Below are 27,745 nucleotides of genomic sequence, written 5' to 3'. Positions count from 1 at the left end.
CAGCAAGAAAAAACGGAGTGACCCAGATTTGAGGACAGATCTGAACACAGAATAATGAATACAAGGCAGCTCGCGTTTCACTCACCTTTCCAAATTGGTCGAAATACTGCTTGACATCCTCCACCGTGGTATTCACAGACAATCCACCCACAAAGATCTTCTTTGTTCTAGTCACCATCTATCAGAAAGGAACCAGATTCAGCTTAAAGTGGCCTGCATTTCTCTCCGACTCAAGCAGTTCAAAAAGTCCGCCGCTGTTACACTACAAGTCAACAAACTTGCCATTTACTGACTGAAATGGTGTGGCCAGAAATGAAAGAACTTGCATTGCTACTGAACACCCCCCACCACCCCCCAAGTTTACAACTCTAGTACCTCCAAAGTATGCACGAGTTGGTGCATTTCAGTGATCATCCCATTTGCACATTTCCAGATCCCACGATCGACACTTCAGTCATGAGTACCGTTGAGTTTCCATGGCAAGGAATGAAGCCTTCAAACTTTTCTGTCCACCCCAAGGTGAAGCGTGGGCTTGGTCCCTCAAACGGAGTAATACACAGACAGTACCCTAACCCCCCTCCCAAACGTGTACAATTCCTGGACTTAAAGAAGCTGCAGGAAGAGATTGAGATCCTTAATGACCCCAAGAAAAGGTGGTAAAGGCGAGAGGGGAAAAAAATACCATGATCCCATCCATTAGTTAATGATTGCTCGGGGAAAGATTGCTGGCAAAGGAACTCATGAGATTGGATGTGCAATGAATCACAACAGATTTAAATAAGGATTGCTGCCTTGCTCTCAACCATGCCTCCCACCAGACCACAACCCACCACCGAACAGAGTCAGTGCAGAAAGAGGCTTTCTGGTCATCCCCACACTCCTCGCACCCCATGTTAACCTCTGTCCCATAGTCTCCCAAACACTAAGGGACCTATTAATCTCCCAGCACACGTCTTCAGGAACATCGGGCAGTACGTCTCCAAGGTACAACTTCCCCTCCTCAGCCATGAGCCTCAATTCACCTCACCTCTCCCCGTGCCCCCCCACAGGCCACTTCATCCAAGATTTGCAGGCTAGATTGTTCTTGTGGAACCATTTCAGCTGATCTCATAACACTGGAATTTTCCCTACTTTGATTCTATTCTCCCTCCTTGTTCAGCCCCTTGTCAAGAGAACACAGACACACATGTACACAGAGAAAAAGAATGAAAACACAGACAGAAAAAAGAAAACAGACAAAAATATTTCAGCAATCCCCTTTAACATTATAATTAAAAAATTATATACAACAGCAGGATACAAAAGAATGCATCAAAAATTAACACAATCATCAATTAGCACACGAAACTGCTCTCTTGCTGTGCGGAGATGATTCAGTGAGTGCTTTTCACTGAAAAGCCATTTAAATGGAAATTCTGTATTGGAGGGCAAGTGCTGTGCCCTCCACAACGTGGCCTAGTTAATTGCATGTGCACATCTTGATCCGTTTTACTTCAGATCAAAGGCACTTGTGTCCGTACATCCAAAGGACTGGAGTGTGGCAAACGACAGCAGGTAGCTCCCAGTTTTACTCTTTGCAACAAAATACAGATCATCACCTACTAGCGATCAGACCTATGCCCCTCACGAGGCTCACCCCTCCCCTTCAGCATGAAGATTCCAGAGTGAGAGATCCTGCACCACTAGAATCAGGGACGTTTTCCTTTTCTTTGCTGGTATCAGACTCCCGAATGAATCACACGCAAGAAATGTTGCCTTGGCTCTTGTGCTAACTCTGCACTAGAACTAAAACATGAACGTCTGCAGACACTGCGATTGAAGTAAAACCAAAATGCTGGAGAAACTCAACAGGTTAAACAGCGTCCTTTATATAGAAAAATGTTGGCCGGCATTTTTCCCACACCTCGATGAACAACTCTAGCAGTTCTAGATCTTTTTCTTTGCTATTATAAAGGACACTTTATACATTTTTATATTTATTTATAAATGCCAAACTGCATGAGTTTTTCAAGCTCTGCTGGGACCGAGGAAAGCTGCCTCAGGACCTTCGTGATGCCATCATCATCACCCTGTACAAAAACAAAGGCGAGAAATCAGACTGCTCAAACTACAGGGGAATCACGCTGCTCTCCATTGCAGGCAAAATCTTCGCTAGGATTCTCCTAAATAAAATAATACCTAGTGTCGCCGAAAATGTTCTCCCAGAATCACAGTGCGGCTTTCGCGCAAACAGAGGAACTACTGAAATGGTCTTTGCCCTCAGACAGCTCCATGAAAAGTACAGAGAACAAAACAAAGGACTCTACATCACCTTTGTTGACTTCACCAAAGCCTTCGACACTGTGAGTAGGAAAGGGCTTTGGCAAATACTAGAGCGCCTCGGATGCCCCCCAAAGTTCCTCAACATGGTTATCCAACTGCACAAAAACCAACAAGATCGGGTCAGATACAGCAATGAGCTCTCTGAACCCTTCTCCATTAACAATGGCGTGAAGCAAGGCTGCGTTCTCGCACCAACCCTCTTTCCAATCTTCTTCAACATGATACTGAAACAAGCCATGAAAGACCTCAACAATGAAGATGCTGTTTACATCCAGTACTGCACGGATGGCAGTCTCTTCAATCTGCAAACTCACACCAAGACACAAGAGCAACTTGTCCGTGAACTACTCTTTGCAGACGATGCCGCTTTTGCCCATTCAGAGCCAGCTCTTCAGCACTTGATGTTATGTTTTGCGGAAACTGCTAAAATGTTTGGCCTGGAAGTCAGCCTGAAGGAAACTGAGGTCCTCCATCAGCCAGCTCCCCACCATGACTACAAGTCCCCCCCCACATCTCCATCGGGCACACAAAACTCAAAACGGTCAACCAGTTTACCTATCTCGGCTGCACCTTTTCATCGGATGCAAGGATCGACACGAGATAGACAACAGACTTGCCAAGGCAAATAGTGCCTTTGGAAGACTACACAAAAGAGTCTGGAAAAACAACCAACTGAAAAACCTCACAAAGATTAGTGTATACAGAGCCGTTGTCATACCCACACTCCTGTTCGGCTCCGAATCATGGGTCCTCTACCGACGGGTCCTAGAACGCTTCCACCAGCGTTGTCTCCGCTCCATCCTCAATATTCATTGGAGCGACTTCATCTCCAACATCGAAGTACTCAAGATGGCAGAGGCCAACAGCATCGAATCCACGCTGCTGAAGATCCAACTGCGCTGGGTAGGTCTTGTCTCCAGAATGGAGGACCATCGTCTTCCCAAGATAATGTTATATGGCGAGCTCTCCACTGGCCACCGAGACAGAGGTGCACCAAAGAAGAGGTACAAAGACTGCCTAAAGAAATCTCTTTGTGCCTGCCACATTGACCACCGCCAGTGGGCTGATATCGCCTCAAACCGTGCATCTTGGCGCCTCACAGTTTGGCGGGCAGCAACCTCCTTTGAAGAACCTCACTGACAAAAGGCAAAGGAGGAAAAACCCAACACCCAACCCCAACCAACCAATTTTCCCTTGCAACCGCTGCAATCGTGTCTGCCTGTCCCGCATCGGACTTGTCAGCCACAAACGAGCCTGCAGCTGACGTGGACATTACCCCTCCATAAATCTTCGTCCGCAAAGCCAAGCCAAAAAAATAAAGGACACTGTTTGACCTGCTAAGTTTCTCCAGCATTGTTTTTACTGCACTCTGTACTGTTTTACCTGCTGTACCATACATGGGTTGACTCGTTGGACCATTCACAAAACAAACTTTCCTCACCACGCCACATATAAACTTGACGCCAACACATCCAAAAAACCCTTGGTTCAAAAGAGAGCATCCATCTGTTCCAGGGAGGTCCAGGGCTCAGCTGCACTGTACAACCAGACATGCAAGGGATGGTCCTCAAAGGTCCAGCTTCCTTCCCAACTTGGCAAGTGTCACCCTCAGCAAATGAACAGAAGTGTCCAGGTAGATTTCAGCAGCAAGGTCGAGAATACTCTCTTCTTCACATAGTGACCTTTTATGTCTCATTTTCATATGGTGTAAATGTTTCTAATGTGATTAGATGGATTTACTTTTCCAGGTCAGATTTTTTTTTATTTTATTTTTTTTTAAACTTGCAGTAGGAACCAAAAACTACAAAATATACTGTCCCACCTGACAGCCAGCCATCCTAACTTGACAGCCCAAGGTACAGGAGCCGGAGTGCGCTCAGATGCACATCCTGGTGCAGCGCTGCACTTTTAGGACTGCCACCTGAACGGCAAATCAAAGGGCTGCTTTCTCTTCTTCAGGCACATTCTTAGCGGAGAATCCACCTGAAGAACCCTTAATAGACTCAAATATCTTTGTTTTTAAGGGTAAGGAGAGATTAAAAACTAGAGGGCATGGGTTACAGGTGCAAGGGGAAAATTTTAAAGGGAACTTCACACAGAAAGTAGGGAGCGTGGAATGAGCTGTTAGCTGAGGTGAATGCAGACTCGATTTTAACATTTAAGAAAAATTTGGACAGGTACATGGATGGGAGGGATATGTACTGGGTGCAGGTCAGTGGAACTAGGCAGAATAATAGTTTGGCACAGACTAGAAGGGCTGAATGGCTCATTTCTGTGTTGTGATGTTCCATATGTAGCCCTCTGGATAAGCTGCTCAGCTGTTTTTTTTTAAATTTTTTTCTTTTGTTCTATTAAAGTTAGGTGAGGTTTTTTTATGCAATACTTTTGATTTTTTTTCCACCCAGTGCAATGGAGGGGAGACTGAGTTTATACTGTTTGAAGTTTTATCTTAATATAGAGCAAGGTAGCATTATAGCTCTCGGTTATAGCCTTTTTCCACAGAAGACACACACAGCAGTAGAGTGTATTCAACGCTGAGTTTATTCAGTGGTGGCTCTGTCTTTCATAGTCAGCTTGGCTGCGTCACCACCAGGGCATGGCTTGAGCGGGCCAGCTGCCGATTGGTTACTTGAGATGCCCAGATCCAGATTGGGCCCCCTGCGATCCACTGGCAGAGATTGGCCAGTTTCACTGCTCTCCCGGTGGCCTATGAAAACGGGCATTTCAACCCACATGACGCTTTGCCGGTCACTGCGTTTGATGGCCATTTGTTCTGTCAGCCCAAGGCATGGGCTGCTACACGACCTTTCCCCCCAGAACCGGTGATTAGGGCATTGTTTTTAGGAGGCTGACCCCTGCGCCGTGGGGTCGGGTGAGTGATGGGCTGGTCAAAGTCCAAGACGGCCGGTTTCAACTGGTCAAGTATGAAAGTCTCTTCCCTGCTGCCAATGTCCAAAACACAGATGGAGCCGTTGTGTCCAAGGACACGGTATGGCACCTTGTAAGGCTGCTGTAGAGGTGGCTGGTGAGCCCGTGCAGAACAAACAAACACATTAACGGTGTGACAGAGTAGGTGGTGGGTGATAGGTGATAGATGATAGATGTTTTTGGGAGATAACTTGGGGCAAGGGTTTTTAGTGAAGGACAGCTAAAATTACTTTGAAACAAATCTTATTTAAATACTGGAGCTCTGCCCCATGGTAGACATCAGCTGCAGAGCTTTTGAAGAGTGCTCAAGAGACTTCACTAATGGATTGTTGTTTACAAAAGGCAACAGATGAAAGAGCATGTTGGAGCTGCATATTGTCTGGAGGAGAGCTTGCTGTTGTAAAACGGTCATGTGGTTTTGCAAGCAGGGAGCGTCAAATATGCTTTCTCCCAGAGAGAGACACATATACACAGATCACTTGTACAGTGTTGCAGCCAGCAGAAGTAGCTGGGACTGGAACAGGACAAGCTGGCAAGCTCATTTGGAAGATGGCCTGGTCAAAGCCCTTGTGGTTCATACAAGAAGAGAGAACTGGATGTCTAATGTTTCACTTGGAACAAGTGAAACAAAAAGGAACTCTGTGGTGACCTGAAAGAAAGAGGTTATCATCTGGAGAACCCTGAAGGGGCAAGTTTCATCAGCAAGACAATGGAGTGGCAGATTAAAAAGAAACAACAAATCTCTCTGAAAATCAACAAGAACCTTACTGAGTGGTAACCATTTACCTTTCAAGCAACAGAGCCTGGTGAACTTTATAAATTCTGTGCCCAGTATAAGAATTGTCTGCAACCAGTGAACTTGGAGGAATGAGAAGTGAGATTGGACTGTGAACCAAATGACTTTTCTGAACTTACATACACGTGTGCTTAGAATTAGAAGGGGGTTAAGTTAGGTTAAGTGAGTCAATGGAATTAAGTTAAAGTGTGATTCTATTTTCATGTTTAAAGATAATTAAAAGCAACTTTTGTTTAAGTAACCATTGGTCTTGGTGAATATCTATTGCTGCTGGGTTTTGGGGTCCTCTGGGCTCGAACAATGGTCAGTAAAGTTCTTTGGGATGCAAGTGCAGGGTTGGCTGTGGGGGGTCTAGGTTTAGCGGGTGCCTAGATGCTCGTGTCGTCAGGACAACGTGGTCACCAGGGGCTGTCACGAATTCATCCGGTGTAACTAGGGGTGCACCTTGGGTGCAGTGTGGATGCCTAACAGGACCCAAGGGAGTTTGTTGGCCCAGTTAGGTCTGGTAAGCTGTACCATTAAGGCTGCCTTAATGTGTCTGTGGAACCTCTCCACCAACCAGTTGACCTGTGGATGATATGCTGTGGTGTGGTGAAGTTAGGTCCCCAGGGCATGGGCTAAGGCGGTCTCACAGACTACAAGTAAATTGGGCTCCTGTGTTCGGGGACCTCGAAGCGCGCTACCCAATTGTTGAGTAAAGCCCATGCGCATGCTTCTGTGGAAGCTTCTGATAGTGGCACCGCCTTTGGTCATCTGGTCAACCATTGTAAGAAGGTAACATGCATCTCTGGATACGAGTAGGGGCCCCACAATGTCAATCTGCATGTGGCTGAAGCAGCGACGTGCTGGCTCAAATGTCTGTGATGGAGCTTTGATAGGAGTCTGGATTTTGGATGACTGGCACTGAGTACAAGTCCTGGCCCACAGGGCGACCTCTTTGCGGAGGCCATGACAAACATACCTGTTCGCCACCATTTTGACTGTAGCCCTGATGGCGGGGTGAGCCAAGTTGTGCAGCGGGTAAAAACATCCGCCTCTTTCATGAAGCCAGAATGATAGGGCAAGTTTTATCCATCAAGGTGTCGCAGAGCAGCGTGCGATTGCCAGGGGCGATCTGAATGTCCTTCAGTTGCCAGCCGATGAGCACTGTCTGGTACGCTGGAACGTCAGGGTCTGCTTGCTGCGCATCAGCCAGGGCTGCATAGTCGATGACAGGGGTAGGATCGTTCACTGCCAAGATAACCAGTCGGGATAGGGCATCAGTCACCACGTTGGATTTGCTGGCTGTGTTCAAATGTCCATTGTAAATTCGGAAATGTAGAACAGGCGCTGCTGTTGCCTGGCTGACTACAGATCTGACACCTTACTAAAGGCGGAAGTAAGGGGTTTGTGGACCATGTAAATTTTAAAATTCCTACCTCCAGGATGTAACGAAACTGCCGAATTGCTAGGTAACGCTAACAGTTCTCTATCAAAGGCACTGTACCGGAGTTCTGTTGGCCTGAGGTGTTTATTGAAAAAGGCCAGTGGTTGCCATCGTCCATTCACCAGTTGCTCTGTCCGCAGGTGCTTGAAGAAGATGGATTAGCTAGGGTGTTTCTGGTGGCAGGAAGGCCTTGGTCGCCTCCTGGGTCCATTTTGTTTTTACTGGGACCTGCCATGAGGGGAAAGAGTGGGCTCATAATGCAGGGCCACTGAAGACATGAAGCGGTGATAAAAGTTGACCATACCTGCAAACTCTTGTCATCCCTTCACCATTGATGGCCTGAGGACAGAGCGGATAGCACCCACCTGAGTGGGTAAAGGTCTGGGTCCATGTTCGTCGATACGATAGCCCAAGAAGTCAATAGTCTCTTGTCCAAACTGGCCCTTGGCCAGGTTGATGGTTAGGCCGAAATCGCTCAGCCTGGAGAATAATTGATTTAAATGGGTGGCATGCAATTAAAATGTCGTCAAGGTAGACAAAGGCAAAATGCAGATCCCAGCCCACTGCATCCATCAGCCTCTGGAAAGTCTGAACCGCATTTTTTAACCCAAAGGGCATGCAGAGAAATTCAAACAATCCAAAGGGGGTTATGATGGTAGTTTGTGGGATGTCTTTGGGGTGAACTGGGATCTGGTGATATCCCCTGATGAGGTCCTCCTTTGAGAATATCCGTGCCCCTCTTAGATTAGCAGTGAAGTCTTGGATATGGGATATCCGTCCAGTATGGTGGCCTCGTTGAGGCAGCGGTAGTCTCTGCACGGCCTCCAACTGGCCACTGCCTTGGAGACCGTGTGAGAGGGGAGGCTCAAGGACTATCGGAGTGCAGCACAATGCCGAGTTCCTCCATCTTTTTGAAGTAGTCTCTGGCTACGTTGTGTTTCTTGTGGGAGGGTTGGGAAGATTGACACTGCGCTCTAGCGTGCAGGGCCCTCCGTAATGATTTGGTTCTGCCAAATGGGCCCAAGCGAATTCGTTATCAGCAATACTCACTGAGTGCAGGTGGGGGCTGGTGAGTTCAGTGCCCTTGAGCGAGAGTGACTGAAATGTCCAGGCATGCACCAGCCAGCGCCCCTTGATGTCCACCAGGAGTGAGTTGGCCCGCAGGAAATCTGCACCCAGTAATGGGGTTGTGGCACAGCCACCACCGTAAACTTCCAAGTGAATTGGTTGCCCCCAAAGCATAGGGGAATGGTGCCAGTCCCGAATGTTTGGACGTTGGAGCCATTTGCCGCTCGGAGCTCCCAGCCCACTTTGCCTCAGCAGGGCTCCAGGCTGGTCAGGGGAATGACACTGTATTGTGCCCCAGTGTACACCGAGAAATGTCGGTATGACAAGGAGTCTTGAATATGTAGCAGGCTATGCAATTGGCCAGTCGTCACAGCCATTAATGACAGCAGGCCACTTTTGTTCCCTTTTCTTCGTTGTACAGTATTTATTATAAAAACCAATAAGATTTAAAAAAAAGCACTCAGCTCAAAGGATACAAAGAGCAAGTCAGTTGAGCACATTTATTGGCTTAAACAGACAATGCACGCGAACCAGTGGGCCTTGCAAATTTTATTTTGGGTACACACCAACTAGAGTCAAATTCAGGCCTCAATGACTCCACATCAGTGGAGTATCTGGAAACATGGGGTTCAGAAAAGCGAGGGTGGACAGTAGGGGTACAATGTACATTTCATGTCCAGGGATTACTCCCACCTTGGGAGATCCCAACAGGAGCTCTTTTCTACTGAGAGGCACAACTCAAATCCTGATAATGTGTCAAGAGGAAAGGCTATTTCAGAAATCTCACCACCTGCTCAAATTCCATTCGAGGGACGTCTGCACATGCTTTGTGGCAGTCTTGCAAGAGAGATGCTCCAGCAATGCCTCGCCTGCCCCAATAACAGACCACCTTATCCGAAGCATCAGCACTCACACCAAAGCCCAAACCTCCACCAGCACCCAGATTGCGTAGTCATTAAATTACTGCTCATGGCAGCTTCTGCAACAAATCAGTTGCTGAAACTCTCTCCAGCGGCACAAAACAGACACTGGGATGTCTCAATGTCATAAAAGCAAGTTCTGGGAATTTGGTGGGGGGGGGGGGAAAGAAATGTTAAATTTTTTTTATTGGCAGGGAAGTCCTCAACCATGCAAACTCAGAGACAGTGTTCACCTTGCCAGAGGGTTCCCAGCACAATTGCACAAAGCACTACACACCAAAACAGACTCCAAGTTGCAATGCTCTCCAACATACAGTTACAGAGAACAATGCTCCCTCTACAATGGGACATGACCCACAAGAATTTTGTTTTGAATGGGGGGGAATAGAAGCTCTGAATGGGGAGCTGTTTTTGAAACAAATTCTGGCCTGTGGTGGGCCATTAATCAATGCGACTTCTTCTTGAGATCCAGAGGAATAAGCACCAAGAGTAAGAAGTACAGCCAAGACTGAACCACCTTGCAAATATTTGTTTCAACTTCTGCCACATGCAATCTGGTTCCCCCATCACCCCAATGTTACTGGTGCGCAATATAGGGGTTCAGCCTCAGAGGAACCTGACTTAACATCTTGTGCAGCACAACATAAGTCACGTTCAGCTGAGGCCGATCCCCTATATAATGCACCAGTGACATTCTTCTTCTTTGGCTTGGCTTGGCTTCACGGACGAAGATTTATGGAGGGGTAATGTCCACGTCAGCTGCAGGCTCGTTTGTGGCTGACAAGTCCGATGCGGTACAGGCAGACACGGTTGCAGCGGAAAATTGGTTGGTTGGGGTTGGGTTTTTCCTCCTTTGCCTTTTGTCAGTGAGGTGGGCTCTGCGGTCTTCTTCAAAGGAGGTTGCTGCTCGCCAACCTGTGAGGCGTCAAGATGCACGGTTTGAGGCGATATCAGCCCACTGCCGGTGGTCAATGTGGCAGGCACCAAGAGATTTCATTAGGCAGTCCTTGTACCTTTTCTTTGGTGCACCTGTCACGGTGACCAGTGGAGAGCTCGCCATATAACACGATCTTGGGAAGGCGATGGTCCTCCATTCTGGAGACGTGACCCACCCAGCGCAGCTGGATCTTCAGCAGCGTGGACTCGATGCTGTCGACCTCTGCCATCTCGAGTACTTCGACGTTAGGGATGAAAGCGCTCCAATGAATGTTGAGGATGGAGCGGAGACAACGCTGGTGGAAGCGTTCTAGGAGCCGTAGGTGATGCCGGTAGAGGACCCATGATTCGGAGCCGAACAGGAGTTTGGGTATGACAACGGCTCTGTATACGCTTATCTTTGTGAGGTTTTTCAGTTGGTTGTTTTTCCAGACTCTTTTGTGTAGTCTTCCAAAGGCGCTATTTGCCTTGGCGAGTCTGTTGTCTATCTTGTTGTCGATCCTTGCATCTGATGAAATGGTGCAGCCGAGATAGGTAAACTGGTTGACCGTTTTGAGTTTTGTGTGCCCGATGGAGATGTGGGGGGGGGCTGGTAGTCATGGTGGGGAGCTGGCTGATGGAGGACCTCAGTTTTCTTCAGGCTGACTTCCAGGCCAAACATTTTGGCAGTTTCCGCAAAACGGGACTTCAAGCGCTGAAGAGCTGGCTCTGAATGGGCAACTAAAGCAGCATCGTCTGCAAAGAGTAGTTCACGGACAAGTTTCTCTTGTGTCTTGGTGTGAGCTTGCAGGCGCCTCAGATTGAAGAGACTGCTATCCGTGCGGTACTGGATGTAAACAGCGTTTTCATTGTTGAAGTCTTTCATGGCTTGGTTCAGCATCATGCTGAAGAAGATTGAAAAGAGGATTGGTGCGAGAACACAGCCTTGCTTCACGCCATTGTTAATGGAGAAGGGTTCAGAGAGCTCATTGCTGTATCTGACCCGACCTTGTTGGTTTTCGTGCAGTTGGATAATCATGTTGAGGAACTTTGGGGGACATCCGATGCGCTCTAGTATTTACCAAAGCCCTTTCCTGCTCACGGTGTCGAAGGCTTTGGTGAGGTCAACAAAGGTGATGTAGCGTCCTTTGTTTTGTTCTCTGCACTTTTCTTGGAGTTGTCTGAGGGCAAAGACCACGTCAGTAGTTCCTCTGTTTGCGCGAAAGCCGCACTGTGATTCTGGGAGAATATTCTCGGCAACACTAGGTATTATTCTATTTAGGAGAATCCTAGCGAAGATTTTGCCTGCAATGGAGAGCAGCGTGATTCCCCTGTAGTTTGAGCAGTCCGATTTCTCGCCTTTGTTTTTGTACAGGGTGATGATGGTGGCATCACGAAGGTCCTGAGGCAGTTTTCCTTGACCCCAACAAAGCTTGAAAAACTCATGCAGTTTGGCATGCAGAGTTTTGCCGCCAGCCTTCCAGACCTCTGGGGGGATTCCATCCATACCTGCTGCTTTGCCACTTTTCAGTTGTTCGATTGCCTTATATGTCTCATCCTGGGTGAGGACCTCATCCAGCTCTAGCCTTAGGGGCTGTTGAGGGAGCTGGAGCAGGGCGGAATCTTGGACTGAGCGGTTGGCACTGAAAAGAGATTGGAAGTGTTCTGACCATCGGTTGAGGATGGAGATCTTGTCGCTGAGGAGGACTTTGCCGTCTGAGCTGTGCAACGGGCTTTGGACTTGGGGTGAGGGGCCATACACAGCCTTTAGAGCCTCGGAGAAACGCCTGAAGTCGCCAATGTCCGCGCTGAGCTGGGTTCGTTTGGCGAGGCTAGTCCACCACTCATTTTGGATCTCCCGGAGTTTGCGCTGAAGATGGCTGCATGCACGACGGAAGGCTTGTTTCTTCTCTGGACAGGACGGCTTTGTAAGGTGAGCCTGGTGGGCAGCTCGCTTATTTGCCAGCAGCTCCTGGATTTCCTGGCTGTTTTCGTCAAACCAGTCCTTGTTTTTCCTGGAGGAGAAGCCCAGTACCTTTTCAGTGGATTGCAGTATGGTAGTTTTCAATTGATCCCAGAGGGTTTCAGGGGACGGGTCCGTGAGGCGGATTGCATCGTCGATCTTTGCTTTGACGTTTGCCTGGAAGTTTCCTCTCGCTTCGTCTGACTGCAGGTTTCCAACATTGAACCTCTTTCTGGGGGCTTTACTGTTCCTGGGCTTTGGCTTGAAGTGAAGGTTGAGCTTGCAGCGAACCAGCCAGTGGTCAGTGTGGCATTCCGCGCTGGGCATGACCCTGGTGTGGAGCACATCTCGTTTGTCACTTTCTCGCACCAGGATGTAGTCCAGGAGGTGCCAGTGTTTGGATCGGGGATGCATCCAGGTAGTCTTAAGGCTGTCCCTCTGCTGAAAAAGGGTGTTTGTAATGACAAGCCGCTGTTCTGCGCAGAGCTCCAACAGGAGGCGCCCATTGTCGTTGCACTTGCCGACACCATGCTTGCCCAGGATTCCTGGCCAGGTTTCTGAGTCTTTGCCGACGCGAGCGTTGAAGTCGCCAAGGATGACAACCTTGTCGGCTGTAGGGGTGCGTTGGATGAGGTTGCGCAGGTCAGTGTAGAACTTGTCCTTTTCTGCTGGTTCCGCCTGGAGGGTTGGAGCATAGACACTGATGAGGGTGATGCAACGCTTGTTTTGAAGGGGGAGTCGCATGGACATGATTCGGTCAGAGTGGCCTGTCGGAAGGGTTTCGAGTTTGGAGGCAATGAAGTTCTTGACCATGAAGCCTACACCAGATAGGCGTCGTTCATCCGAAGGCTTGCCAGACCAGTAGAGTGTGTAACCCGCGTCGCGTTCTTGGAGGCTGCCTACATCTGCAAGGCGGACTTCACTGAGAGCGGCTATGTCGATGTCAAGTCTGAGGAGTTCATGTGCAATGAGGGCAGACCGACGTTCAGGTCGGTGGCTGTCAGCCTTGTCTAGCATAGTTCTGATGTTCCAGCATGCTGGCTTGAGTTTGTGAGCATCTTTTGAGGGGGAGGACGTGGACCTGTCCTCGGGCCTGCGCAAAGGAGCTTTTAGGTGGAGTGCAGTGCACGCAGTACTGGCCCCACCCTTTACACTCATGGTTTGTGTGCCGTGGCCAAGCAAGCTGGGACGTGGCAGCGAGGTCCTTGGGTCGTAGGTTTTATATCGGAGTGGCCTTCTCCTATGCAGGTTTCTTACCCGGGCTGGAGGGGCCTGCCTCCCCTCCTAGGTCAGTCCATACTGCCCGGACAGGGGCCGGGGCCGCCGTTGCTTTCCCTGTGCCCGGACTGGGGCCGCCGCCTCCAACTCTCTGCCCGGACCGGGGCCTCCGCCTTCCTCACTCGACCGAGGCCGGGGCCGCCGTCTCCCCCTTGCTCCTGCCCAGATCGGGGCCACCGCCGCCTACCCTCAGCCCAGAGCGGGGCCGCCGCTGCTCTTTCTGTGCCCGGACTGGGGCCGCCCCCTCCCACTCTCTGCCCGGATCGGGGCCTCCGCCTGCCTCACTCGACCAAGGCCGGGGCTGCCGACTCCCCCTTGCTCCTGCCCGGATTGGGGCCGCCGCCGCCTACCCTCAGTCCGGACCAGGGCCGGGGCCGCCGCTGCACTCCCTGTGCCCGGACTGGGGCCGCCGCCTCCCACTCTCTGCCCGGATCGGGGCCTCCGCCTGCCTCACTCAGCCGAGGCCGGGGCCGCCGTCTCCCCCTTGCTCCTGCCCGGATCGGGGCCGCCGCCACCTACCCTTCACCCGGACCGGGGCCGGGGCCGCTGCTGCTCTCCCTGTGCCCGGACTGGGGCCGCCGCCTCCAACTCTCTGCCCGGACCGGGGCCTCCGCCTGCCTCACTCGACCGAGGCCGGGGCCGCCGACTCCCCCTTGCTCCTGCCCGGATTGGAGCCGCCGCCGCCTACCCTCAGTCCGGACCAGGGCCGGGGCCGCCGCTGCTCTCCCTGTGCCCGGACTGGGGCCGCCGCCTCCCACTCTCTGCCCGGATCGGGGCCTCCGCCTGCCTCACTCAGCCGAGGCCAGGGCCGCCGTCTCCCCCTTGCTCCTGCCCGGATCGGGGCCGCCGCCACCTACCCTTCGCCCGGACCGGGGCCGGGGCCGCTGCTGCTCTCCCTGTGCCCGGACTGGGGCCGCCGCCTCCAACTCTCTGCCCGGACCGGGGCCTCCGCCTGCCTCACTCGACCGAGGCCGGGGCCGCCGACTCCCCCTTGCTCCTGCCTGGATTGGAGCCGCCGCCGCCGCCTACCCTCAGTCCGGACCAGGGCCGGGGCCGCCGCTGCTCTCCCTGTGCCCGGACTGGGGCCGCCGCCTCCCACTCTCTGCCCGGATCGGGGCCTCCGCCTGCCTCACTCAGCCGAGGCCAGGGCCGCCGTCTCCCCCTTGCTCCTGCCCGGATCGGGGCCGCCGCCACCTACCCTTCGCCCGGACTGGGGCCGCCGCTGCTCTCCCTGTGCCCGGACTGGGGCCGCCGCCTCCAACTCTCTGCCCGGACCGGGGCCTCCGCCTGCCTCACTCGACCGAGGCCAGGGCCGCCGTCTCCCCCTTGCTCCTGCCCGGATCGGGCATAAATGGCACGACTTGCCCTTTGGCCAAAAGCAATGCCTCGGCTTCAGGTGATGGCTCCCAGGAGCAGTCAGAGAAAGCACCAATAGAAACAGGGGTAAAACACAAAAATCTGCAGACACCATAAGTGAAATAAAAACACAATGCTTAAAAAATCAACAGGTCAAAAGGTGCATTTTATGCAGCAAAGATAAAGAACCAACGTTTTAGGCTTGAGCCCTTCATCAAGGTGTGAAAAAAATGTAGGCAGGTGTCCGAACAAAATGGTGGTGAGTGGGGTGGAGCACAGTCCCACAGGCAGGAGGTAATAAATGGACATGGGAGGGTGGGCACACCAGCAAACAAGGCTTTGTGAATGAGAGGGAAGGGGCTGGAGAGTTGGAGGAAAGACAGAAGAATGGGGAAGAGAGGGAGAACAGACAGTAGTCTAGCAGAAACCAGAGAAGTCAATGTTAATGCCATCTGGTTGGAGAGTGACCTGATGGAACGCAAAGTGTTGCTCCTCCAATTTACGGACACAGGTGCACCTTTGCATGATACAATTAAGCTCTGGTATATGAAACCCAAAGTCGAGGAGACATTTCATTGTCATTTGGAGGGAGGCTCAATCTGCCAGTGATGCATTAAACCAAGGCCCCACCTGCCCTCCTGAGAGCACCAATAGAAGTGCCCCTTGGTGGAATTTCTGAAGAACTGAGCAATTCTCCCTGGAGCACTGATTGTTAGTTGTCCCTCAACTCGTTAACCAAGCCTGCCATCTGGCTATTTTACTAGTGTTTGAGCACGAATCTCTCTTGCTGGTTCTACAGTTCAATTACAACTGCACATCACAAAACATGGCTTCTGGATCGTAAAGTACATTAGAGATATCCCAATGCAATTGTGTGGAGCGTTTCAACGCAAGTCTTTCACCACTGCATGGACCTACAGGTGGTGTAGAGCAAGGGAACTTTCAACCAAGATTCCTGTGCTATATAGTAAAATGATTGTGGAGCTGTAACCACACTCAATGTGCTTGGTGCAGGAGTTATTTACATCCAAAGCCAAGTGATAATGGGATGGGGTGAAATGAAACAACACACAAGTGAACAAGAGGAGCTGCGAGATCACAAGGTAATCACTGAACAGCAGGGTATTATCCCAAAACCTCATTCCTTCCTGAACCAACCTCAGAAACAAAACGACTAGTTGACTTGCTTGTCATTCCTTGTGATTCACTTTGTGAAAGCAGCTGTCAATTCTACTTGCAGAACACCTGTGAACATCATACCAATTATCTGGCTGTGAGTGCTTTGGTTGGGTTTGATAAATAAAAAGCCATCACCAAGATCAAAGACTTTTCTTAATGTTCTGAAGAGTTCATTGGGGAATAGGCTGTAGACACCGAGGCGGCAGAAAAAAGGTAAAAGAACAAAATGCTCAATTCCTTCCAGTGGAATTAGCCAAGCAGTATCTTTCCCTTCAGTTCTGGGAGCAGGTCAATTGCTGTAGAAACAGATCTTGAACCTCCGCGTGGTTTGGAGAGTGAATGGTCACCCTTTCTCAAGGGGAAGACTACAATTTGCAAAACCTAATTCTTTGATATTTTCCAATGTTCTTCCTGCCTTCAATGTGATAACTGTCAAGTATTAGGAGTTTCCATCACTCACTTGTGTACAAGATTAAAACGGTTTTTGGGGGGTGGGGGGTTGGGATACTTGACAATGGAGGAGGGCTTCATGGTCCAGGAAGATTATATCCTTCCATCCCTGGAATATCCTGCTCCTTGCCCTCTATCCATAGTTCTTTCTCACAAGATGCTCGTTTGCACCCAAACACCCGCTACATCACTAGGGCTTTGGGAATTTCTCTTCATTGCTCAGTGTCCATTGTGGTTCACGGAGGTGCTAGTCTCAAGAGTTACACAGGTGATACTGCTTGCTTTCCTTTGGAAAAAGTGCAGGGGATTGGTGGGAGGAAGGGGGATGGTGGAAGAAATGAATCACCCAGGAACACAAACCACTGGGATGACATGGGAGTTTCATATGGGTGGCTTAGCAGGTATGCTGCTGGCCAAGTTCCAGGGAAAAGGCTCTGGCAACAGCTTCAGGTACTGTTCACGCTTAGCTTTCACGCTCACTCCGTGGCTGCATTGGGTGTGGCAGTCTCTAACCACATCTAGATGCTCCTGATTAAATCAGTTACTGAAAGTTACCCTAAAGACGAATCAATCGCAAAAATCACAGGAGAACTAATATTTCTTGCAGATAGGAAATTAGCAATGCACATGATAGTCCAAGGGAGCAAGGGGGAGACGGCGGCCCCGGCCTCGGCTGAGTGAGGCAGGCAGAGGCCCCGATCCGGGCAGAGAGTGGGAGGCGGCGGCCCCAGTCCGGGCACAGGGAGAGCAGCGGCGGTCCCGGCCCTGGTCCGGACTGAGGGTAGGCGGCGGCGGCCCCAATCCGGGCAGGAGCAAGGGGGAGTTGGCGGCCCCGGCCTTGGTCGAGTGAGGCAGGCGGAGGCCCCGATCCGGGCAGAGAGTGGGAGGGGGCGGCCCCAGTCCGGGCACAGGGAGAGCAGCGGCGGTCCCGGGCCTGGTCCGGGCAGTATGGACTGACCTAGGAGGGGAGGCAGGCCCCTCCAGCCCGGGTAAGAAACCTGCATAGGAGAAGGCCACTCCGATATAAAACCTACGACCCAAGGACCTCGCTGCCACGTCCCAGCTTGCTTGGCCACGGCACACAAACCATGAGTGTAAAGGGTGGGGCCAGTACTGCGCGCACTGCACTCCACCTAAAAGCTCCTTTGCGCAGGCCCGAGGACAGGTCCACGTCCTCCCCCTCAAAAGATGCTCACAAACTCAAGCTAGCATGCTGGAACATCAGAACTATGCTAGACAAGGCTGACAGCCACCGACCTGAACGTCGGTCTGCCCTCATTGCACATGAACTCCTCAGACTTGACATCGACATAGCCGCTCTCAGTGAAGTCCGCCTTGCAGATGTAGGCAGCCTCCAAGAACGCGACGCAGGTTACACACTCTACTGGTCTGGCAAGCCTTCGGATGAACGACGCCTATCTGGTGTAGGCTTCATGGTCAAGAACTTCATTGCCTCCAAACTCGAAACCCTTCCGACAGGCCACTCTGACCGAATCATGTCCATGCGACTCCCCCTTCAAAACAAGCGTTGCATCACCCTCATCAGTGTCTATGCTCCAACCCTCCAGGCGGAACCAGCAGAAAAGGACAAGTTCTACACTGACCTGCGCAACCTCATCCAACGCACCCCTACAGCCGACAAGGTTGTCATCCTTGGCGACTTCAACGCTCGCGTCGGCAAAGACTCAGAAACCTGGCCAGGAATCCTGGGCAAGCATGGTGTCGGCAAGTGCAACGACAATGGGCGCCTCCTGTTGGAGCTCTGCGCAGAACAGCGGCTTGTCATTACAAACACCCTTTTTCAGCAGAGGGACAGCCTTAAGACTATCTGGATGCGTCCCCGATCCAAACACTGGCACCTCCTGGACTACATCCTGGTGCAAGAAAGTGACAAACGAGATGTGCTCCACACCAGGGTCATGCCCAGCGCGGAATGCCACACTGACCACTGGCTGGTTCGCTGCAAGCTCAACCTTCACTTCAAGCCAAAGCCCAGGAACAGTAAAGCCCCCAGAAAGAGGTTCAATGTTGGAAACCTGCAGTCAGACGAAGCGAGAGGAAACTTCCAGGCAAACGTCAAAGCAAAGATCGACGATGCAATCCGCCTCACGGACCCGTCCCCTGAAACCCTCTGGGATCAATTGAAAACTACCATACTGCAATCCACTGAAAAGGTACTGGGCTTCTCCTCCAGGAAAAACAAGGACTGGTTCGACGAAAACAGCCAGGAAATCCAGGAGCTGCTGGCAAATAAGCGAGCTGCCCACCAGGCTCACCTTACAAAGCCGTCCTGTCCAGAGAAGAAACAAGCCTTCCGTCGCGCATGCAGCCATCTTCAGCGCAAACTCCGGGAGATCCAAAATGAGTGGTGGACTAGCCTCGCCAAACGAACCCAGCTCAGCGCGGACATTGGCGACTTCAGGCGTTTCTCCGAGGCTCTAAAGGCTGTGTACGGCCCCTCACCCCAAGTCCAAAGCCCGCTGCACAGCTCAGACGGCAAAGTCCTCCTCAGCGACAAGATCTCCATCCTCATCCGATGGTCTGAAGCCTGAGACACAGGTGGGAGCATGATGTCCTGCATCTAGGGTTCAGGCTCTCCAGTCACTGAGATCCCCTTCCCACCCTCTTTCACTCAGACAAAGTGCCAAAGCACAGCTGATATGTATCAACTTTGAAGATAGCAAGACCATAAGATGTAGGATCAGGCCATTGGCCCATCATCAAAGCTATCTATTATTCAAATCATGGCTGATGTATTTTTTTCTTTCAACCCCATTCCCCCCACCCCCAATAACCTTTGACACCCTTAATAATCAAGAAATTCTCAATCTGGGCTTTAAGTCTACCCCATGACTTGGTCTCAACAGCTGTCTGTGGCGAAGAGTTCTATAGATTCACCACTCTCTGGCTGAATAAACTTCTCAACCTCTGTACCAAAGGAGCGTCTGTTTATTTGGAGACTGTGCCCTGTGGTCCCAGATTCTTCAACTACTGGAGACAACTTCTCCACATCCATTCTATCCAGCCCTTCCAAGACAAAAGTTTAATTTCTGCCAGAACCGTCCATCAAGTACATTGAGAACTCATGATCCAAACGTCCAGAAAGGTTCATTGTAGAATTGGCTCAGTGGCAAGGAGAAAAAGGTAATGGCTGCTGGATGTTTCTGTAACCAGAAGGTTGTTTACAGTGTACATCACAGGATTCTATGCTCTGTCCCTTGCTTTTGGCAATTAGATCTAGATGAAGTGAGCATCATAAAGTCTGCAGACGAAACAATAACTGACTTTAACAGTGAGAAGGAAAGCTGCAAACAACAGGAAGATGCAAATAAAAATCAAAAAGATGGAAATGCTGAAAGTCTGAAATAAAAACAAAAAATGTGAACCGATACACTTACAACGCCAGCGATCCGGGTTCAAATCTGGCACCGGCTGTAAGGAGTTTGTCCACTCTCTCCGTGTCTGCGTGGGTTTCCTCCCTCATTCTAAAGAGGTATGAGCTTAGTAGGTTAATTGTTCAGATGGGTGTATTTGGGAAGAGCAGGCTCATGAGTCAGATGGCCCCACTACCTTGCTGCGTCTTCAAAAAGCTCAGCAAAACAAAAGAGTAAAATGGAAAAATAAGCAGTTCCGTTTCAGAACAGAAACTCTTCGGTGGAAAAGAGAAAGGGAGAAAAAAAACAAGTTAACTTGCAGTAACCCATTCAGAGGGTGATGTATTAGTGAACAACTAAAATATCATTGGGAGGCTGAGACCAAAAAGGTTAATGCAGCATTCAGAAGCACAAAATGCTCTTTTGTATGTATTATTGTTAACAGCAAAACTTTAGGGATACGTCCAGCATATATACTAATAGGTGGAGGGAAAACAGCCAAAAATCATAGGTTTGACACAGCAAAGGCCAGATTGGACACCAGAAGAAAGAGTTACTTACAGTTGGGGAATTCAAGGGGCTCCAAAGTACCCAGAGAGATGAGGTGTTGCCCATCAAGCTTGCGTTGGTTTTGTTGGGATGGTGCAGGAGGCCATAGGGAGATTGGTTGTAGTGGGGGGGGGGGGAAAGAGAGAGAGAGAGAGAGAGAGAGAGAGAGAGACGCAGAAACGCAGAATTCAAGTGGCAAGCAGCAGGAAGCTCAGAGATACTGGCGCCGTGAACATGGGTGCTCCACCAAGTGTTCACATAATAAGCAGTTGGTTTCTCCAGTGTCAACAACATTATAATGAATTTGTCAGCTTTATGTCTGCCCCAGAAATGACCATTTCTACCAGGTGATCACCTGTAAGCTGGGCTCAGTTTTTCTCCCTCCTTTTGGACAGTCTTGCCCGGTCAGCACGTCCCACAGCCCTTGCTACCAACAATACACAAAGCAATATGGACCTCTAATGCCACATTAACCCATGTGAACTTGCCCCACAAATATTCCCCATCCCTCCCCAACTTCAGCCACTGAAAACCAACTCATTTTCTCTTTTTCCACAGCCTAACTTTTTTTTTAAAATGCCTCTGACCAAAAGCATCAACTCTTTTTCCTCGTTCTCCAATTTGCTGAGTGTATTTTTAAATACAGGATAATGGATGTTAACGCTGAGAAGTGCAGTGCTTCAGTGGGAAGCTTTAACAGTGCAAGGGAATCAACAGAAATTGGGATGCAGAGGAAAATGGAGAGCATAGGTTAGCACAACATTGTGTGTAATATTCAATGTAAACTGTACCTTTGCATTTATATCCACATTTACTTGTAGGTGATTAAAAAAAGGATATGAAGCACCTTCATTAAAAGAGACAATACACAAGTCGAATTAGAATTTATGGTCATGAAATTTGTTGTTTTGCTGCAGCATCACAATGCAAACATTTAAATCACATTATAAAATAAAAATAGTGCAAGAAAGTAAAAAGCAAAATGAGGTGGTGTCTACGGTTCACTGATTATTCAGGAATCTGATGGCAGCGGGGAAGAAGCTGTCCTTGTGCCGCCAAGTACTCATCTTCAGGCTCCCGTACCCTTCCCCCCCTCCCCCTGATGGTAGTAGAACGAAGAGGGCATGGCCTGGGTGGTGGGGATCCTTGAGGATAGAGGCTGCTTTCTTAAGACACTACCTCTTGTAGGTGTCCTCACTGGAGGGACAACTGGTGCCCGTGATGTCGTAGGCCACGTTAACAACCCTCTGGAGTTTTTTCATGTCCTGAGCATACCAGTGATGAAACCAGACAGAATGCTCTCCACAGTACACCTGTAGAAGGTTGAGAGTCTTTGATGACATATCAAATCTCCTCAAACTCCTCACAAAGTATAGTAGCTGGCGAGTCTTTGCTTGAACCATATTCACTATTTGGCCACAACTCAAATACTGCACCACCAAGTCACCACATCACAGGGAAAGATTCAATTGCATTGGCGAGAATACAAAAAAATTTTTTAAAATGCTGCTGCCAGGGCTGGAATACTGTACTACTAAGAAAGACTAGGTGAGCTTAGGTTTGGAACAGAAGGCTTGGGTTGATGGAGGGCTATCAAGGCGCATAATATTTTGACAGTCCACAGAGTACACAAGAGCCCATGTCCCTCAGCAGACAGGTTGGGGAAAAAAAGAAGCAGGGTGGCATTTGAAGTAACAGGTTGAGGGAGTAGATGATGCAGGTGTCCGTTTTGCTCAGAAGGTGGAAGGGGTATGGAATTCACTCGCTGAAATGGTGGTAGTCAGAGAAGCCCAGGTTACACTCAAACAGTACTTGGCTATTCCAAGGGAAGTACAACCCAGTGCACCCTTTGAGCCATTATCTAGTACTGAAAGGCGGCATTCTGTGGTGTATCTTTTTCAGAACTAAATGGCCAGGTTCTGGTGTTGCAATTTTTGCTACTCCTCAGGAACTGACGAGGAGGGTGTCACTCTCTCCTTTTTGAAACCTCTGTCAATAAATTCAAGGGAAGGGTGACTGGTGCAGAGGTGAAGGACCAGAGGTCGTCACTGAATAGCTCACAGCACCCTCAACTTCCGATGCAGGTTCAGAGAAAGACCTGCACAAAAAGATTTCGTAAATAGGAGGCAACTGCACTGAAGATCAAGAAAATAAAACTTTCAAAACAGGAAGCTAGATAAACCACATCAACAAAAATCCATGTTTCTCGGTAATCCTGCCTTTGCAAATATAAATATTGGATTACATTAACGTGACAGGCCTGAAAACCAAAACAGATCCTCCCCCATCTCACTCCAAAATACCAGCATAGGACAAAAGAAAATGATTACACTGAAAGCATGCAAAACAAGTGACAAACTATTCAATTAGCTCTGTATAGTATCCCTATGGTATTAAGCAAAGTTTTTAAAGATAGAATTTTCAAAATACACCAATTACTTCCTGCTTACCGGATTCATACAAGAATGCATAGAACTGTACCATAGTAGTTGCTTTTTCATTAAAAAACAATTTTGTTGTTTTACACAGTGTTGCCATCTTGAATCACCAAATGCAGGTTCTTGCTCTCAAGAGATTGGATTACTTGCTCTAATCCCCCACTTTCAGAAGATTTGAAATATTCTCTTAAAAGCAAAGCTCAGACTTGGCTTTGTTTTAAGTTTCAGGTTCCAAGTGACTCACTGGTACTCATGGTTATTGTGGAACAAAAGTGTCCGTTACAAACCTTTGTGATGTAAGCAAACAGAACTTGCATAACTGAGCAGAAGTAGATACTGTAAAATGAATGGGTTATAGTCGCAACTCTTTTTATATACAAATCACTTGGTCTATTGATAACGCTGCAAACAAGCTCTTTTTTTTAAAGAAAAATATTTCAAACTGAATGTTTCTATCATGGGCGAATTCACATTTGCTTTTGTGAATGTAATACCATTAACTTAGGCTGTGAGACGTTTTATTTTTATTCTAGGGGATTTAAACCAATGGTTTGGAAATCATGATCCCGTCTGATTTTCCACAAAAACAAACAAAAACCAGCACAACAGACAAAGGGACTGCTATTCTCTCTAGATTTATACTGTATGAACAAGTCACATTCCAATTTTATTAGATGGGATTGCAGGACTTTTAAAACCAGGGGGTTTTTTTGTGGGGCAGGGGTCGAAATTGAATTCTTCGCTTGTTTTTTTTTGTAAAAATGAAAACCTAAACCTTTAGCCGCTAACCCATTAAAGTATAAGTATAGCTGCTTTTCACTGACTGTACCAATGTGTGCTCATTTCAAAAGAATATTCAGCGCAAAATATAGTCCTGGACAATGCAGCTCAAGGTAATGGTGCTGGCATTCACTAAAACCTGTCCACAAAGATGCAGTGTCCTCATGACACCGATTCCATTGAAAGCCAATCAGAGAATTCACGCACAGCAAAGCAGAAAATTAAAGCAGCTCGTAACTATTTTTCTCTTAAACTTTGAACACAAAATAAAAATAGAAACACAAGATTATTATAAAGGAGAAACATAATTTAGGTAATGCACTTGGAAGTACTGAAGAAAAACAAAAAATATTACTTTAAGCCCCTTTCACACTTGCATTCCACTATATTGGCTGTTCAGTGTCCCGGATAGGAATAAGGGTTTGGCTTTTCACACTCGACCGCACCTAACTGGGACTCTGAATGCTTTCACATTTGCAAGGGGCCATCCTTAGGGTTAGGACTGTTCTAACTTCTAGTAGTGACGTCATGACGCATCGAGTGAAGGTGGACCTGCCCTAAATCCTGATCAATATATTATGATCGAATATTTGAACAAAATTAATCATGCCCTTGTTGTGCTCTCCTATACAACTCTTTAAAAGGGACCGTGGGAAAGTGCTAGCAATAAATAGTAAAGGTGGACAATTTTTAAACAGTGTGGGAAAGTTGGTAGCGCTATAGTGCACAATTTATAAAGATCATGGGAAAAAGCTACCAACTTTCCCATGCTGTTTAAAAATTGTCCGCTATTACTATTTATTTCCTCTCTCTTGCACTGTGACTGTCCCACGGCAAAGTTTATACCTTCATTTTCATCTTTTCTTCCTACTTGTTCCTGCACTCACACAAACACTTGTGTAATTTCAAATCCCACCCATCCTACACATGCCTGATTGCAACAGGATTGTACTAGGCTGTCAATCCCCAGCTTGAGATGACATCATCTGACGCTGGCATTGAGATGATTTTGCTTTCACACTTTAAGGGCCGACTGGCCGTTAATTCCTGGGATCACTTGTATGTGTGAAAGGGGCTTTAGACTTGTGTTTCAATTAAAGTTCAACAATATATCACATTAACTAAAATTGCACATCATGCAAGTATTTTTAAGATTATACACGTGATCCATGTATTGGTGATCCACCTGTTATTCTAAAGGAAGTGCATAAAAAATACTGCTTGCAAAGAAACAGCCTCAAGAAAAACCATAGACACAATTTGTGAACTCAAAGTCTAACTCCACAAATGCATACTCCAGGAGGTTGCAAATGCAATCTCCTCCATTATGGCGGGGAATATTTGCTGCTTCGCCATTATTCTTGCACCAAATTCCAGGCAGGTGGGTTAACAAACTACAGACCATCAACCTCAAAAGGACAACAGAAAAATAAAACAGAATGCAACTGTGAAAATGCATTCCTTGAAGGGCAATTTCTCCTTCTAAAAAAGTGCAATATATCAAGATATCAACAAGGCAACAAATTAATTCCACAATGCTGCCATAATTCAAGTTTTGAAGAACTGGAGCTACGGATCAGCGGCATACAACATGGAAGATTGAGGCAATTTGTGTTGTTCATCAAATCTCATTGATCACGCTGCGTGCATTCAAAAGTTGAAGTGATCTTTCAGAAGTGCACATTTCAAATATCAGTCTCATCTTTTGACACGAGTTTCAGAGTAATTAGGTGGCAATGGATTCCTTCTGCCATCGGCAGAATGGGGTTTTGTATGCTGGCTGCACCGATCTTCTTGAGTGTTTGAGCAGCCTCGGTTCAAAGCATGCAAATACGGCACACTACAAGTAATCCTCTAACTCCATATTAATTCATTCACACAAACAGGGCAAAGACAGAAGTTTGGCTCATTTCTGCTTCCAAATGACAAGCTGGTGGGTTCAGTCTCACCTCCAGGACATGAATGAAACCTCAGGTGATACTGCAACATCAAAAATGTTACTCCAGCATCCAATCAACTACCTTGGGGCAGGAGGAGAAAAGACCCATTGTCCCATTTGAAGAGCAAGGAAGATTCCCCACACCCCCATCAATGTCCCATACAAAACATGGCTTAAACAGTACTCCTGTTTGTGAAAGCTGGCTTCGTACAAGTTGGGCATTACGGGAACACCATTACTAATGTAATCAGATTTCAAAAGTAGGTCACTGCCTGAAAGATCCGATATTATCTCAATATCGTGAAAGGCACCATATCGTTTGAATCTACCCTTCTTTCATTGAGTAAGAGACAGTTCTGGGTAATCTGAAGATGACACAGGCCAGCTCCCACAAGGGAATTCTTACAGTAGCAACCACTGGAACATTTGTGAGTACAGAGGAAACCGAAGAGCCATACAGCCTGGAAACAGATCCTCCAATCCACACCATTTCCACTCAGCTCATCTGATCCTTCTCATAGTTCCATCAATTTCCCTCCACAATGGGCAAGTTACAGAGGCCAGGTAAATATATTTTAAGATGTGGGAGGAAACCAGAATACTGGAGGAGCAGGATAAATAGACCCACGCAGTCCCAAGGGACATCTGCAAACTACACAGACAGCACTGGAGGTCAGAGTTGAAGCCACGTCACTGGAATGCAGAGAATTTCTTCTCGCTGCACAACCCAACGTGACAACCAGGCCTTGTGGCAGTGTTTTACAATGACTACCAGTGTTATTACACGGCACGGTTGGTGTAACGGGTAGCACAACATCTTTACAGCTCTACCTATCGGGACCAAGGTTTGAATCCCACGCTGTCCGTAAGGAGTTCGTACGTCCTCCCTGTGTCTGTGTGGGTTGTCCCTGGGGGCCCTGGTTTCCTCTCATCGTTCACCAGGGGTGTAGGTCAATTGGGCGGCACAGACTCTTAGGCCAAAATGGCCTATTCCCATGCTGTATGTCTTAATTTAAATTTAAAATATTGTTCCATCTGAGAGTATGACACCCAGTCTAGGAAAAAATTCCATTCCCCATTGGTACGAAAGCAACTCAAAATAGCTATCAGTATGGGACAAGGAATGGTCTTCAGAACAGGCACACCACTCACTGGAAGGTCAATGCAGATTACTATTACAAGTACACAATCCTTTATCCGGAATCCTTGGGGAACAGTGTTCTGAATTTTGGATTTTTCCGAATTTTAGAACAAAAGCCAGCTGCCCCAGATTCAAGTCCAGCTGAATTGTGCTGCCGTATCCACTCCCCTCGCCGGCCCAAGTCGCACTGCCGTCTCTCCCCCTCGCCGGCCCAAGTCGCGCTGCCATCTCTTCCCCCCCCTCCCCCCGCACCCCCCCCCCCAGCTGTTTTTGGATTTTAGATGTCCAGATAAAGGATTGTGTACCTATATTTCATAAAAACCACAGAAACTCTCAAGAAAATAAAGCAATTATCACAAGGCTCTGAGCAAGGAGATTATGTAGGTCACTCCTTGCTGATGTTTACTCTCTAAACTGTTGACGAGTCACTATCAAGAGCCCCCAGCAAGCTCACAGGTGGGGGCAGGAGAGGAGGCACAAACATTTATGGCATTTTCGTTCCCCACCCCCCACACCCAGCAATTTTCACTGCACACAAGTGGTGCAAGGGAGACAATCGTGACAATTCAATACCAACACAAATTCTGGTCGACCTTCCAAAACCCAGGACCCCCTTGTCCTGCAGCTCAGTAACTTACCAACCCGCATTCCCCCTCCACCCCCCTCCTCCCCAACCAGAGGTAGAGCTTGGTAACCTTGCACTTGCCACGGTGAGAGGTGATAGCACGGTTAGTATAGCGGTTAGCACAATGCTATCACAGCACCCAGGTTAGAATTCAGCGTTGTGTGAGGAGTCTGTACTTTCTCCCCTTGTCTGCGTGGGAATCCTCTGGATGTTCCGGTCTCTCCCAAATTCCAATGGGGTTATTGGGTTACTTACACACCTGGCTCATTATTGCTGCATCTCCAAATTAAAAATAAAT

At 48.5% G+C, this 27,745-nt stretch overlaps 1 protein-coding gene across 13 annotated transcripts in view; it reads right to left on the bottom strand.

Moving 5' to 3' along the window:
* The window catches only part of LOC138761221 (RNA-binding protein Musashi homolog 1-like), a 185,342-nt gene that overhangs the window by 120,770 nt on the left and 36,827 nt on the right, over positions 1-27,745 (bottom strand). For 11 of the 13 annotated variants that reach the window (XM_069932998.1, XM_069932997.1, XM_069932996.1 and 8 more), the window contains 2 exons: positions 21,316-21,371; positions 86-178 (listed from right to left, as the gene is read on the bottom strand). In XM_069932998.1, coding sequence (XP_069789099.1) covers positions 86-178; positions 21,316-21,371 — 149 coding nt within the window. Of the gene's footprint in view, positions 1-85; positions 179-21,315; positions 21,372-22,974; positions 23,189-27,745 lie in introns of those variants that run through there. The other 2 variants (XM_069933002.1, XM_069933003.1) reach the window with 2 other exon arrangements.

Source organism: Narcine bancroftii, chromosome 4, assembly GCF_036971445.1.
Source record: "Narcine bancroftii isolate sNarBan1 chromosome 4, sNarBan1.hap1, whole genome shotgun sequence".
In the NCBI taxonomy this organism is placed as follows: Eukaryota; Metazoa; Chordata; class Chondrichthyes; order Torpediniformes; family Narcinidae; genus Narcine; species Narcine bancroftii.
The sequence above is the reverse complement of the archived record's forward strand: the minus strand, read 5'-3'. Positions and strand labels throughout refer to the sequence as shown.